Source organism: Lineus longissimus, chromosome 3, assembly GCF_910592395.1.
Source record: "Lineus longissimus chromosome 3, tnLinLong1.2, whole genome shotgun sequence".
Lineage (NCBI taxonomy): Eukaryota > Metazoa > Nemertea > Pilidiophora > Heteronemertea > Lineidae > Lineus > Lineus longissimus.
In genome coordinates, this window is record NC_088310.1 from 17,620,653 (window position 1) to 17,636,628 (window position 15,976).

Here is a 15,976-nt window from a genome sequence, read left to right on the forward strand (position 1 = left end):
GTCTGGATGAGGCGATATAGTCGGGAATTTGATTGATGAGGGAGAAATCCTGTGTGGTTCATCAGGCCGACTCTCAATCATTCTATGAGTACATATGTGTCATACATAATGTAGTTGATAGGAACGAACTACATTATGTAGACGTCCCTCGTACATCAATGTGCGTATTCAAATCTTAATGCGTCTTTTTGTCAAATAAGGGACGGCTAAACGGCCCCCTATTGATACCAACCAAGTTGGTTTCAGGTCATCATTCTGAGAATAAAGATGTGATTCATGTGTCTTATGTAAAAGGATTCTCAGTTAAACCTAATAGCGTTAGATGGGTGAAATATTCTGCCAACCAACATTTGAGAAAAGGGAAATAATGATGACTATTTTGAAATAAATTAATCGGTGTATGAAATACTGAAGAAATAAGTGTATCAGTGTAAAAACAGAAACAGCTAGGCTACCGAAGCTATAGCATGCTTAGATCCGCCATGTCGTCACTAATTCTCATTTCTCCCACCAGGTTCCGACCAGTATATGCGGGACAAGCAGAAGAAGGATGACGAGGGCTTCAGCATGATGAAGACGGTCATCATAGCCGTGTGTAGTGCCATCGCGTATCTCGGCCTTGTCGTGGGCCTGACCATCTACTGCAGTCTGCGGCTGTACAAGAGTCGCGGCCGCAGGAAGATGGCCGAGAATGCAGAGACAGGTACAGCAGGTCATTATCACATCACTTTCTAACACTTCTGTCGACCATTTAAGAACTCAGTTTACTATCAAAAGCACAGTTTTGTTTGAGAGTTGTTAACGACAATCCGAACATCGAAAGAGCTTGAAAAATAATGAACAGTGTCTTATGATGCAAGAGGCAGTAAAAATTCAATCATTAAACAGTTTGGAGCAAATTTGCAACTTGGATAATTCATCATTTACAGCCATGTCTTGAGTTCTTAAGGGTTAAATTTCACTAGACTTCTTTTCACTCATATCATTACTAAAAGTCAAATTACATCACCTAGTAAACTACTCCTTGCATGTCCGACATACCACAACTTCCTTCATGTAGACACACTCCATTCTTGAAGACTCTGATCCTTGTCCAAATCATTGTGTAACGCTCACTCTTTTAGTCCTTCATTAACTCATTCATATCACTTCACAACCTTGTCGCATACTTTTATCTGGCTTTGGGGAGCAGCATTTCTATTGATGAAAACCCTTTTTCTATGTTGTGTACCATTTCTGTTTAATTATTTGGTCAGATATTGACAAATTTGAAACGATAATTGGAATATGGGCCGTTTGAATTATATGCTGGGCCTATTTATTTATAAACAAGAAAAGATGTTGTCAGCACTTTTAGATTTTTCTCTGAAATTTTTGCAACAATTTTTTTCTGCACACTCGGGGATGATTACATTTCAGAACTTGGCCCTCTTGCAGAAAATGGTGACGCTCATCGTGAGCAGCAGGAACTGATGGAGAAGGACAAGAGAGATGAGAACAACATCAAGAGCGATGGAGACTTCTCATGTCTGAGCTCGTACCAGTCTCACTCAACCCACTCGCATCCTGGCTCGCATCACTCAAAGAGACGTAACAGCTACGATAAGATGCAGTTCCCGCGCCATGACCTTCAGACTCTAGGAATGCTTGGTAAGAGTTCTTGCTGGGGATATCATTGTGGGAAGAATTCAGAGAAGAGATGAGACATTTCCAATTTTAGGAGGATTTCCGGGGTTTTTCCCTCCTGAAAAGCGTTTTGTTTGACAGCAGAAATGGAAAGATCTATGCCTTGGCTCTCTGTCGAACCTCGGGATTCTCAAAATCAGGCAAAAAATAAGAGGCTTATATTTGCAAATAAGGGCAGTTCTAATGACAAAAGTTTCAGTTTCAGTGTCAGTGTCAGTGTCAGTGTCAGTGTCAGTGTCAGTGTCAGTGTCAGTGTCAGTGTCAGTATTCTTTAAATGCCCTCACAAAGTCTGCATATTTTGAGTGGACTCAATGACTTGAAAATTTTAATTTTCGATGTAAATCTACTCATCTCAACACATGATTTATAGGTTCAGAATGTGACAGCAATTGCACTTCAACTACTGTATATAACTCTTAATTGGGTACCAGTACTTTGAAAAATAAGCAGTCTGGTTGCTCGGTTTAGTTCCCTCAGTGTATTGGATTGTGATTCGTTTGATTATTTTTCTAGGCAAGGGAGAATTTGGTGACGTGTTCCTGGCACGAGCCCACGGCATCAAGGAGGGAGAGGGCGACACGTTGGTCGTAGTCAAGTCTCTTCTGAGTAAGGAGGACAGCCACCAGTTCGACTACCGGCTGCAGATCGACATGTTTGGCAAACTCGATTGCGACAATGTTGTCAAGTTGTTGGGCGTCTGCCGTGAGATCGAGCCGCAGTTCATGATCCTCGAGTACTGTGAATGGGTGAGTAGAAAAGTCAGAATTTAGGTTTATCAGATTGTTTAAAAATTTTTCCATTTTACAGCTTGGTCTTGCTTGTGCACATAGTAGACTTGATGCTTGTCTGAAGCTTGCAGTCGGTATCTATTGTTACGGGAAAGTGTACGCTGACTTTTTCATTTATAATGGACAATTTAGAGGGACATTACCCCTACTTTCGGATTGGAACTCTGTTAACACCGGCACTATGCACTCCAAGGGCTAAGCAGAAAATTTCTCAAAGGAACATAGTCCCTAATGATGATGATGATGATTATTATAACGAACTGTTCATTTCTTGTTGCAGGGCGACCTGAAGCAGTTCCTGCGGGCGATGAGGAAGGACAACGGAAGGAACGTGAAGGTGCCGCCACTGACGTCTGCTCAGAAGATCACCATGTGCAGCCAAGTGGCCGCGGGAATGGAGCACTTATCAAGCCATCGCTTCGTACACAAGGATCTTGCAGCGAGAAACGTGCTACTCTGTCCAAATCTTGACTTGAAAATCTCCAATCTTGGATTGTGCCGGGACGTTTACGCTGGTGAATACTACCAGTATCATTCGCAGCTGATGCCGATTCGCTGGCTGCCAGCGGAATCGATCGTCGACGATGATTTCTCGACGAAAAGTGACGTCTGGTCGTTTGGCATATTCGCGTGGGAAGTTTTCATGCTGGGAGATACGCCTTATCGCCGGAAAACAGATGAAGAGGTGGTGAAAGCGGCCAAAGCGGGCGACCTGATGCCCGACTTGCCCACTCAGAGTCCAGATGAAATGCAAGTGGTTCTTCAGCGATGTTGGTCTGATAGTCCAAAAGACCGACCATCGTTTTCAGAGATTTCTGTTGCAATAGGTGAACTAATGGTGGACACTCACGTGTAGGTTAATAATTACCAATGTCTTTACGCTGGTTAAGGGTAAAAATAGAATCTAGGGTTGTTGGTTGGGCACTTGTGTTTTGATCTAGCCTCGTAGTCTGTACAGTATGGAATTTGGAAGTGCCTCTACAATATCATTGAATTGTAAGTTAAACATACAGCTGAGCTTAAAGTGCCAAAGTTATTTTCGGTGATTACGCATGAGATCTGATTTACTTCAATGAAATGCCAATGGTTCTAAACCATGCCCACACGGAATTTTTTAATGAATTGAAACGGGATGGCAGTTGAATTTAGAGCAATTCAAATTCTATAAACGTTTGTTTACATGGGTCAAAATTTCATCACTCCCTGTTAAATTTGTTGTTTATCTGGCCAACAAGCCTAGAGTCTCTGTCACAATGGTTTATTCTCCCATTATATTCATGGAGATGTGTACATAATCAACTATAAACGATCGAACAAAGTGTTTTCGAGTGAGCCATGAGCTTGTTACAATGTTACAATGTTAGAGAGGTCAGTTCCAGTAGGCCCGGGAAAATGACCACCCTCAGTAAGGTTATATTTCGGCCACATTAGTATGTGCACTTGCTACCCTTACACAGCAAGTGACATAATCAATTGAGTCATCTTTCCGGTCATACAAGAGGTCCCCACAGTGCTTATGGAGGCACACCTCAGACCCCTACCACTCTTGCCACTGGAATGGATGACTACATTCCTTGGTAGCGCAAAAGCCGCACCATAGACAAGGGATTGCTCTGATGCTGTTAGCAGTAGTTCTGTAGCCATGGTGAGTCTTATCTTCCTGACCAAGCTGTTTTGATCAAATGGTGCATATAACCTTTCTTACAAGTCTAGGTGCTTCAGACCTTTGAATATGAATACTATGTAATTGACTGAACTGAACAATGTTTGGACTTGGGGGCTGTGTTTTTTCCAACTAAAAATTTTGTGTTTCTATTCTTAATTTGTTTTGCTGTCTCTCATTGATTTGTAGTGTCAGAATTTAAGCCCGTCAAGCAGCAGCATGATTGGTCAAATAACCATCATGTGACCTCTCCGTATTCATAAATTGGGTGCTAGATCACTTTGATGAAAAATGTGGAAAATCAGCAGGAATTTTTTTTCTAAAACATGATTGCACCAAATGGGTCGATATAAATAAGTGTTCACTTTTGACGTTTTGTAGATTGCTTACGATGACAATTCAACTGCATAAATGGCTTCGCGAGTTCACAGTTGCATATTTCGCTATCTAATCGTTTTAAAGAATCGCTCGAGAGAGATTTATTTTATCAACCATGTCGTTTATATGTACAGTATTTGCGTTCACAATAGGGTAAGTCTCGCACGCGGGTGTTCGCGTGGAGACCAGACAAGTTTGGCTGATCACGGGGCGGCCTTATGAATGTCCAGTCGTCTCTGAATCGATCAATGCTCTCTCCGCACTGCCATATGAAAATGTTTGTATTATAGCTGTGTAAATGCAATTTGTATTTATTTTGTGTTATTCTCTTGTCTAATGATGATGCCGCCGAGATCAATGATGTTTTAGTTGGGCATTTTGCCAACAGAGATTGAAAATGTTTTGCCACCCTTGAATTTTGTGCTCAATTCAGTAGAAAAGGCTGCAAGTAAACCAACTGTTTAATGATATGGTAAACCGTGACTTTTTTGCCAGCGTTAAATCTTAAAAGAATTTGCATCCTGGGTTCAGAATGTGAAAACAGAACACAAGCAGATCATCAATGTACTAGTTTTTTTTTGCACAAATTTTGTGAGACGAAATCATGAAAGGCCTTTTTGCGAACATTAAGCAGCACAAAAATGTCACGGTTTACAGTATGTCTTGCTTCTCACGAATTGAAACTTTAAGAATTGTTTGGGATATTGGGGTAAGGACATTTATTGTGGTATTTTAAAAGACATTTCCTACTGAATGGATCACATATTTTACATTTCAAAGTATTTTATTTAAACACTTCACTCAACCAATGTTTATATTAGTAGTATTTTCTTCTTGTGAAATCGTTTAATCTAACAGGTTGCATTCTTTGCACACAGGAATTTTATAAAGGGTGCGAGTATTTTGTCATAAACAATGGTAACACATTAATATCAGATGGACTTGATTAAGTTGTGCTTTTGATGGATTAATATAGACATTGTTATTTCAATTTTTCAAATGTAGGCTATGCTTCTTGTAGCTTTTGGGCTTCCGGTAAACAGGTTGTGGACCAACCATATTTCAAGGTCACACCATCAGTCGAGGTGAGTCCTTGACAGAAATTTGTGTAAAAATTTGTGTAAAAATCTCCTATTCCGAGTTGACAGTTAACTCTTTCAGTGCCAAGGACGTACATGTACGTCCTAAATATTAAGGTATTTTAGTTCCTCCAGACGACACCAGATGTCCCCAGCTACTCAAATGTGGTTCATATGGTTTCTCTGGCCTGGGGCGTCCAAATTGAATAATTTTTTCGACTGAGAGGGTGGGGTGGGGTTTGCCACCCCTCATTTTAGGTGAAAAATGGTGAAAATCGGCCAAAAATACCACTCCCTCAAAAAAATTTAGAACATAATCCTAGTATGTCCCTACTTATTACTGCTGTTTTATTGAAACAGGAGGTAAAGACAAAGGTTTTGAAGAATTTTGATGAGTGTATCTCAATTATTTTTGTGAGATTTTGGGTAGTGACAATGCCCAAAAATGCCCAAATCCTGGGCACTGAAAGAGTTAAACACAGTGGTATTTTGGATAAGTAAAAACTTAAGTTTACCATTGTAACACTAGCTTTTACGATGGTGAATTTTTTAGCCATGATAAAATCATTTTTAAGGTCGAAATCATACTTTGATGGACGACTCATCCACAGCCTAATAAATCGACCGATGGTCCAGCCTTGATTGATAATCGGTTCACTACCTATAATGTTCTCTTCATTGTTTCTGTGTGCCTACGTTGTCTTTGGTAGAGATTTTGTTTGTGGTTTGCTTGTAGTGTCCTCGGGTCGGAAATGTAATCAGCTTTGTTCAAATGTGTAAATGATGTTCCACTTTAGGGAACCAGGGTAAAGTAGAGATGATTTCGTTATCCTAAAAGGCAGGGACAGTTAACAGTATCTCTCGGGGGTGTTCTTGCCTGTAGCTTTTGTAAGGGATGTAATTGAGGCATCTTTTTTTTTAAATCATGTTAAATTTTGGCAATAATACGTTAAAGTTATTTCCTCGTTAGAATTAACATTCGCTTTCTGGCTTTTGAGTACGAAAACATCACCTGTCATAACTCATATTCTAGGGTTGTTTCTGGTGGTGTTTATAAAACGGTAATAGGTACTTCAATCGCTAGAGAGACTTTTAAATGGGCTAGGGGTTAACTTAAAAAGGCTGTTACTTGATGCTGCAGTTACATATTGTCAGATTTGAAACTTTAAATTTGCGAGTTTATCTGTAAGCCATGAACCAATATTTGGTCACAATCCTTTAATACACATGTACATCAAACCATGACTTTGAGGAATATTTTCCTGAATAAAACCATGACAACAATGACGTTGTCTTTAACAGTGTCAACCGTTCTGAAGATGGCATCAGTTTGTTAGTAACTTGGTTGGGGTTATTGTACGTAATAATTTGATGCACTTCATACACCTTAGATCTGTTGTAAGATAGTTCCCACAGTTGCCACTAGATGGATTCAGTGGAGAGGTGGGAGACCAGTCTTGAATCCCCTCATATTTCGTATTAACCTGAAGAATAAAGATCTTGTTTATTTGGTAATCAGGGTAATGAAAACTGAACTGTTGGGGAAGTCTGGTAGTTGGTTGGTGAGTCTGTTTCACACAGACGAAATGTTAAATAATGTTAAAAAAGACCCACCTATGTCTTCATAGAATGGTAGGTCATGTTGCTTTAGCATTTTAGTCAAGTCCGGTCTCACCTTGGATTATCAAGGCGTCTAGTCACTTCACTTCACGACACATGGGGTGATATGAATAAAGACTAGCAAATGCTTTTATCTAAAACTCCATGTACATTTACACTAGGCTTTTCTGTACAAAATTGAAGTAAAAGCATTTGCTAGTCTTTATTCATATCACCCATGGTCTCTGCTCCAAAGAAGGAAAGTGCGGACCCCAGTTGTGTGGTAGCTGTAAGCCTTGATGGGACAAGATGTCAAGTTTGGATGAACTAGTTTGTTTACGGTGTGATTCACACCGTCATTAGTAATGAGGAGTTGTGCTTGGCCCTGCGTGGCCAAACTCTGCCTGTCCACTGTGGACGCAGTGCAATCATGTTATCTCATAAAATGGCTTGATCACTTAACATTATCAATGCATCGAATGTGAGAAGAAGATGACACTCACCATTGTATATTTTGTCTATTTATTTTCTGATGCTTCTTATAGTCATGAACTCCCATGCTCACTTCATTCATCCTCAGACTGCCTTTAGTGTATCGGGGAGGGACATACATCTACATCATCAGTTTCTTTCTCAAGTTTTCAGTATTATAATGCCTCAAACTTTTGAGAGGCAATTTAGACTTTTACTGCTACTTATAAAAGTATTATCTTCATCATCTTTGTCTACTAACAATTTCACGGACAGTCATGACAGTAGTCATCTGGTCTTGTACTCCTTGGTGGTACTCGTAAAATGTACAGAAGTTACCAGAATTATAATCTATTATGTGTCACCATCTCCTCACATAAGACGCACTAGCATCGTAATTCATATCAGTAGCAATAATCAACAATCAGTGCCACCTAGCGCCAAGCACAAGAACCATTTTCTATTTATGTAGTGTAGCAATACGTAAGAGATAACCAGAGATTCTCATATATATACGGCCTGAAATCACAACTTTTTCTGCTTCAATCACCAATCACCAGCAATAATGTCTTTCTCTTAGATTCTTCAAGACATTCTTGCTCGTTTCATGCCTCATGCATTGGCAGACCGCAAATAAGCAATTTCTCTGGCGGTCACTGCCTCATCACCGCAAGCGAAACAATCTCCAAACTGTCAGTTGTCAGGAAATGTACCAGCCAGTTATGGTTTTGGGCCACAAAATGATAATCTGTGGTTATAAATCTTTTGCAGTATGTTTGTGTAAATGGTGTAAACTGTATATTAGGACCAATGTAACTGTATCTAGTAGATCTTTATAATAGTATTTATACATTTTTGTGTCACTACTTGACGCAGCTTGCATTTGATAAGATAATGAAATTTTGAAGACATTAATGTTCATCGTGGCTGATTTTATATTTTTGTTTTTGTACAAAACCTGGTATTAGGTTGACAAGTTGAATTGTTGCCAAGTTCATCATTTCAATTTTTTATGAACCCATTTTATAAACTGTTCAGGACTATTTTTGATCAGGCTGTTTCTGTGTTCAAGGCCTTTATTGTGTACTTTTTGAACTAATAGGCATTTTAAGTTCATTTTATGTAAATCAAATTGGATCACATCATTTAGTATTTCAAGGTTGATGTACCCTCATTATTGTTGCTTTTTGGCAATATATACTGTATCAAAATATCAGATTATTCAATCAACTTTGCTCCCTTCTGATATGGCATGTGCTGGGTTCTTTTGGAATTGAAGTTAGCAAAATCTATCAAGTTTGCCTACTTAGCTGTATACATGTGTTGGCCTGCTCTTTGTTGAGTCAGGTCCTAACCAAGGCTAATGCTGCACTAAACTTTTCTTGGCCATCAGGTTCGACTTCTCTTCTGACAGAAATCAGTTTCAGGCATAAACATTTTATGTAAATCAAAGAAATATAATACAAAGGATCAAATGTGTTTTATCAAATAATGAATTTCATCGCAACATTTTGTACAGTGAAACTATGTTACTATTGTGTGTGTGCTAGGCAATATGTATTTAAATTGTGCAGGTTTTTGCATCTGCACAATTTCGCTTTTTGTATGTCAACATTGTATAGTTGATGTGCCGATCGTTTTTTATTGCCGCAGACTTGTCAGGTTTGTCGACAGCGCCCTCTTCATAAGAGGTTTTAACCGATGGCGATTGGCCGTGGATTTTAATGTGGTTCTCTATCATGCTGTGTGTACCAGGGTAATTTTTCAATCCTAATGCAGATCTCTCCGGTGGGAAGGTATTCTTAACAAAGTTGCCCCATGAGACGAGCGTTCCTGTTATCAGCTGTCACAGAATTGCTGGCAAGGGAAGAGAACCTCTTTGACTTCAGAGCTTAAGACAGATTGCTGGTGTCTATTTATTATGCCAGTTTAAGACTGGAAGACTGTTTTAAAAGGATCGGCAGAGCTTCTTTTCAAAGGTGGCACTTTTGGCTTAATCCATCTTTGTTTTGAAGCAATTTATGGTAACAATCTTCTGCAATTATGGCTTGTGACATTTCTACCTCAGTTAACTTGGCAACATCATCATTATGTTAGGAAACAGTCTGTTGGATGATGATACGAATCAAGACTATTTTCTCACTGACTTTCAGGTATTGAAAAGTGAAATAAGACTTAATGTACATTTGCCTGAGACTTATGCTACGTTCACACTAAATACGCTTTCAAACCGAATTCCGTAATCCGCATTTCGAAATCCCGCAATCAGAATTTCGAAATGCGGATTACGGAATTCGGATTGGTTATTTCGGTTTGAAAACGGTAAGGTCACACTAACTTAATTCGGATTCTGATCCGAATCAAGAGCGATCACACACAATCTGATGTAACGTATACGCCACCTATGAATAGTGAAATACACCACAATCTCACGTCTCAGCGCAGGTCAAGGTCACCATTTCCAATAAACCGACCTGGTTAAGGCGATTTGACCTATTCATACTACAGTTGATTCGGAATAAGCCGATGCGGAATAGCTGAATCGGATTTCAATTCGCTTTAACAACCGTACTCGTTAATTAGGATTCAATTCGCATTAAGGGTGCTCTAGTGTGAACAGCTGATTCGAAACAAGGCGTTAATGTGAATTCAATTCGGTTTAAAACGCTAGTGTGAACACACCTTAAGTAAAAGCAATTACTCGTCTTAACTCTTATCAACCGTAGACTTGAAGATGAGGCTTGGATGCATTCAAAGGTCAAAAGTCTAAGCTGCATATCCAAAAAAGAATACTTTTGGTTATTTACTGGTATAAACTGTGTGTGCCTAATATCTTGACCTAATATTGCTACAGGAAGTAGTTAATGATAGACAACATAGTACCGGCAAAGTAGTTCCTTCAGACTGTTTCCTACTGTGACAGTTTATGTCTGATGATACTTGTCCCATCCTCCCCTGGAGAGTCTGCAATAGCATTCCGCGAAGATGACGTCACTGCAGCTGCTGCCCTCTATTTCCCCATCGCTGAATTACAGGCAATGTCGGACAAACATGCGGTTTTGTAATGGATTCAGGCTTTCTAACTAGGGCAGTTAGATTCAATCTGGCACATGTCCGAGTGTTGGAAATACTACATAATTGTTCTGAATATTTCTCTCTCTGACTCTATGGTATCATTCATGCTAAAAACAATGCAGGGTCAAAGATAATTGACTTTGAAATAATCTCAAATGCGTAGAAATAAGTGTCGATGTCCGACTGTCTCGTGACTAAAACGTCATCAATATCTTATGCAAATGACCTTGTGAGCTATAAATAGTAACTTCGCGGAATGCTATTGGGATGTGTCAACTTGTATGGCAACATACAAGACTGTATGGCTTACTGTTCATAGCTAGGGATAGTGCTGACCACGATGAAACCTGGACTTTAAAATCTTGAAAATTGCAATAAAATCTTTGAGGGATTTGTTCACTCTGAATTTGACTGTAGCAAATATGACCCATTCCAGCAAAACCAGGCGCATGTCGCTCTGAGCTTGGCAGGTTGAGACGGACTGTTTGTTCATTTCACTATTGTCTGCCTTTTGTGAAATCTGACAACATCAATTTCTTCTATTATCTCCTGGTGTCGTCTAAGCTCTTCTTATGTGCGACATGCGACTGGTTTTTGCTAGAACGGCTCACAAATGTCATTCAGGTGTCTCAGTTAATTTGGGTGTATGTTTTGCATTGGGTTGAATAGGTAATGAGTAAGAAATTGCTTTTCAGAAGGATGATTTTTCCAGACAGTTTTTAAAGTTTGTTGAAATGTTTTTGACTTTCATGACAGTGTTAATCGTGGTGAGTGCTATAGTGATAGTGTATATAAAGCCTCTCTAAGAGTGCTACATGCATAATGGAATATAACTCCAGATGATGGTTACATTTTGATGTTTAATACACGATTAGTGAGTAGGTGTACATGAATGTCAAACATTGGGTCAGCATTTTCTATCGAAAAATTTCCTTAGAAAATTAAATAATTGAAATGTGAAAGAATGTCTTGTCTCTTTGTAATGATGCCAGTTGAGGTTTATTGCCCAAGTGATTCCCAGTATGTCACTGTCACTGGAATGGTACTGTGTCATGGTCTTTCGAGAGGCTTCACACCTAATAAAAGTTAAATCTGATTTCTAAATATGGTGAAGTGGCTCCGACTGTCAACTAGTGGTCAAGAGTTCGATCCCCTCTGAAGGTCGGCGTGAGACTCGAGGCAGGTCTTTGTCTTACATGCCCTACTCCACCATCAGTACCAGTCAGAAATACTTAAATTGTAGTGCTGGTTGAGTGGCTCATCTGCAGAATCCCAGGCAGGTCATTGCATCATCCTAATTGCACCTCCTTGTGCAGTGGTGTCAAATTAGCTTAAGCGACGGTGGTGCTGTCTCGTGGCAGAAAGTGGAACTGAAATCATTGACCGAAAATTTCAGTTCCATTCTTTTCCGCCAGACAGCACTACTATCGCTCGGCCAATTTCCAATGAAATTTAGATACAGGATTTCTTCTAGGCCTTTTTAGCTCACCTCTTAGCAGAGGTGAGCTTATCTCATACTGTGGCGTCCGTCGTCCGTCGTCGTCGTCGTCGTCGTCGTCGTCGTCGTCGTCGTCGTCGTCGTCCGTCGTCCGTTAGCAGGGCACGTTTCGTAACTGTTAGAGCTATTGAGTTGAAACTTGGTACACATGTACCCTTATGTAATGACACTTGGGAGACCAAGTTTCGGTCCGATTCGTTTCATGGTTTGGCCACCAGGGGGCCAAACGTTAAAAGTGAAAATATGCAATATCTCCCTTAATAGTAGTCGGGAAATTTTGAAAAAAATATGGTAGGTACTTCTAGCAAAGGTGCATCATATATCCTCCGGGTTTTTGATTTGACCTCCTTTTCAAGGTCACAGAGGTCAAATGGTGTAAATTAGCCGTTAGGATGTAACGATGGCACGTTTCTAAACTGCAATGACTATTGATACCAAATTTGGTACACATTTACCCCTTAGTCAGGTGATCTCAGGGACCAAAGTTTGGTACAATATGATTCACCACTTGACCACCAGGGGGCAAAATCCAAAAACCTTAAAAATGTGATTATTCCTTAACTTCTTGCCCGATTGCCACCAATTTGATATCATGGGTACATCTAACCACCATACAGTATATGTCACACAGATTTTTAATTTGACCTTCTTGTCAAGGTCACAGAGGTCAAATGGCGTAAATTCGCCGTCAGGCCGTAACTATGGCATGTTTCTTAACTGCAATGACTATTGATCACAAATTAAGTACACATGTACCCCTTGGTCAGGTGATCTCAGGTACCGAAGTTTGGTGCGATCTGATTTGCCGTTTGGCCTCCAGGGAGGGGGCCAAATCCTAAATTCTTCAAAATGCCATTATTCCTAGTAATGACTTGCCCGATTGGCACCAATTTTATATCATAGGTTCATCTAATTCTAACAACCATTCAATGTGTCACCCGGGTCTTCTTTGATTTGACCTACTTTTCAAGGTCACAGAGGTCGAATGTACTGTAAATTGGCCATTTTGGGGAAATTGTAATTGCTTGGACCTACATCAAACCTAACACTACATGACACAAGACCATGCTCTTTATCCATCTTTCCTCCACATGAGGTGAGCACAATGGCCCTGGCCATTTCATGTTTATACTTCTTGCCAATGTAATTAGACACAAGTTCCGGATTGAATGGGTCCTTGAATGGTACACTTGGATGTACTGGGCTTGTTGATAATCTACGCAGATCTTTTATTCACGATGGACTGGAAGCTAGGCCTACCTTGGTACCACCTCTCGACCACCTCCTTCCCCTTTGCCGGAATGTTTGGATTCATTGCCTATCAATTGTACTTTAAAAGTACCTCATTCTTTTTTCACATCTTTGAAGCACAGAAGCAAATGGAGGAGAAGAATGTCATGGTTCTAAGGAGGAGGATGCTGCGTCGCTCAATACAGCATTTCTTGACAGACAGTACAGTAGAGACCACCAGCTCAGATGGGGTTAATATCGCCTTAAAAGTTATATACTCTCCCAAACGACGAAAATTCCTACATAAAAATATTCCCACGGTCTGAGCCAAACGGGCTGCAAGGGTTAATAAACAACCTTGTACCCAGGATCAAAAAATTAAAATTGCAGGTGTAATGTATCGAGAACTTTTTGACTTTTTCCTAGGAACAAGGTATCCATTAACCCACTCATCCTGTTTGGCTCTGACCGTGGGAATATTTTATTTTTACAAAATTTCTGCCTTATGAAATGAATATACCTTTTTTCTCTCAAAATTAACCCCCTCTGTGGAATCGTTGCCTATCAATTGTACTTTCCTTTTTTACATCTTTGGAGCACAGAAGCAAATGGAGGAGAAGAATGTCTTGGTTCTAAGGAGGATGCTGCATCACTCAATACAGCATGTCTTGACAGACAGTATAGTAGAGACCACCAGCTCAGGTAGGGTTAATATCGCCATAAAAGTTAAATACTCTCCCAAACAACAAGTATTCCTACAAAAAAAATATTCCCACGGCCTGAGCCGAACGGGCTGCAAGGGTTAATAAACAACTTTGTACCCAGGATCAAAAAATTAAAATTGCAGGTGTAATGTATCAAGAACTTTTTGACTTTTTCCTAGGAACAAGGTATCCATTAACCCTCTCATCCTGTTTGGCTCTGACCGTGGGAATATTTTGGTTTTGTAAAATTTCTGCCTTATGAAATGGATATACCTTTTCTCTCTCATGATTAACCCTTTTTGTTTCAAATCGTTTCCTATCAATTGTACTTTAAAAGTACGTTCCCTTGTCACATCTTTGGATCCGAAATAAGATGCCAAAAAGACAATAAGATCTCATGGCACCAACTGGTGTTGGTGGAAGAAGCTTGTGAGTGTACCCCTTAATTAGCGTTCACCTAAATCTTGACGAGGCGGATGATAAGGGACATGCCGATCCACCACCGTCCTTTTGGGCGCAACAGCATGTTATTTGGTACGATTCTATTTTCTCAACTTTCTAGTAGAGGGGACTTGGGACTTCAGCAGCCTTCACACAACTTGGTGCCGACATGGATAGCTGAGACAAAGTCGCATACCCAAAAAAAGACACAGCATCTTTTTCATGTATTTTACACCCAAAACCCAGGGCACAACTGTTATTTGGTACGATTCTTACCTATAGGGTTCTTTTCTAGTAGACGGGACTAGGAACTTCAGCCTTTACAGGACATGAGGCCCGGTGGTCCTAGTTGTCACATCCCCAAAATACCTACATCAAATTGACAGGCGCCAATCACAGGTTGCGACATTGTCCCAGCCATGCCACCAAAGCAACGTCAATTCTAGGCTGGAGTATTGACTACTAGGTCTCAATTCAGAAGTATTTGGCCTAACTTCAAAGCAGTTGAAATTCAAAGACTGCAATGCATAAACAACACAGGAGTGGAGCATCTTTTTCATGTATTTTACACCAAAGATGCAGGTAGATTCTTGAACAATTCAGTTTTTCAAGAGCAAAGGCAGTCCAACCATTTTTCCTACTCCTTATCTTATCTCTTCCACAGCTCCAATCCTATACTGTTATATGCCATATTATAAACCAAACATAACAGTAGTACAATTTTACAGTTTTTATTTTAATAACTTATTATACAAATTATAAAACTTATTATACAAATAATAACGCCCTTTTTAAATCACGTACAGCACTAGAACTGTACAGTTGTAGGCCTGAATGGGCCTGCTCGTGGTAAAATAGAATCACGAAAATTCCACAAATGAGATGATCTCAAGTCAAAGACCATAACTCCATCAGACTGTTCTTTCTGCCCATGAAAATGAGTCAATGAATGTGATATGCAATAAAGATAGAGCCATTTGGTTGACCGAGGCATGGTGACCTGGAGACGGTGACTGGATTAGCACTAGCTGATTCAGGAGATGTGTGCGTGGTTTCCAAATATACTACACCCAATTGTGCTGCCCATTCGCAATAGGTTTAACCACCGTCATGCCCCTTTGACATCGCCATTTCTCTGTCATCAGGCAAATTTGGCAGCAAACTGAGGGATGGGCGGTAATGATAATTTGAGACCTATCAGAGTGTCACAAGTTCAATCTTTACTCCATTAACCAGATTTACAACTTTTCAAATCAAATACTACAGAGCACAAACTACACAGTTAATAGTCCTACAATCTCTGGACGAGCGAAGTCTGCACATAATTACTGGTATGCAGATTTGCCCGCGAGGCAGAAAAGAC

General features: G+C 40.0%; 1 protein-coding gene across 4 annotated transcripts in view; it reads left to right on the top strand.

Moving 5' to 3' along the window:
• The window catches only part of LOC135484056 (inactive tyrosine-protein kinase 7-like), a 103,009-nt gene extending 97,388 nt beyond the window's left edge, over nucleotides 1–5,621 (top strand). The window contains exons 13-16 of one of the 4 annotated variants that reach the window (XM_064765138.1): nucleotides 515–712; nucleotides 1,420–1,650; nucleotides 2,201–2,433; nucleotides 2,756–5,621. In XM_064765138.1, coding sequence (XP_064621208.1) covers nucleotides 515–712; nucleotides 1,420–1,650; nucleotides 2,201–2,433; nucleotides 2,756–3,331 — 1,238 coding nt within the window. In that variant the 3' untranslated portion in view covers nucleotides 3,332–5,621. The remainder of the gene's footprint in view (nucleotides 1–514; nucleotides 713–1,419; nucleotides 1,651–2,200; nucleotides 2,434–2,755) is intronic. The other 3 variants (XM_064765141.1, XM_064765139.1, XM_064765142.1) reach the window with 3 other exon arrangements.
• Nucleotides 5,622–15,976: the final 10,355 nt, after the last annotated feature.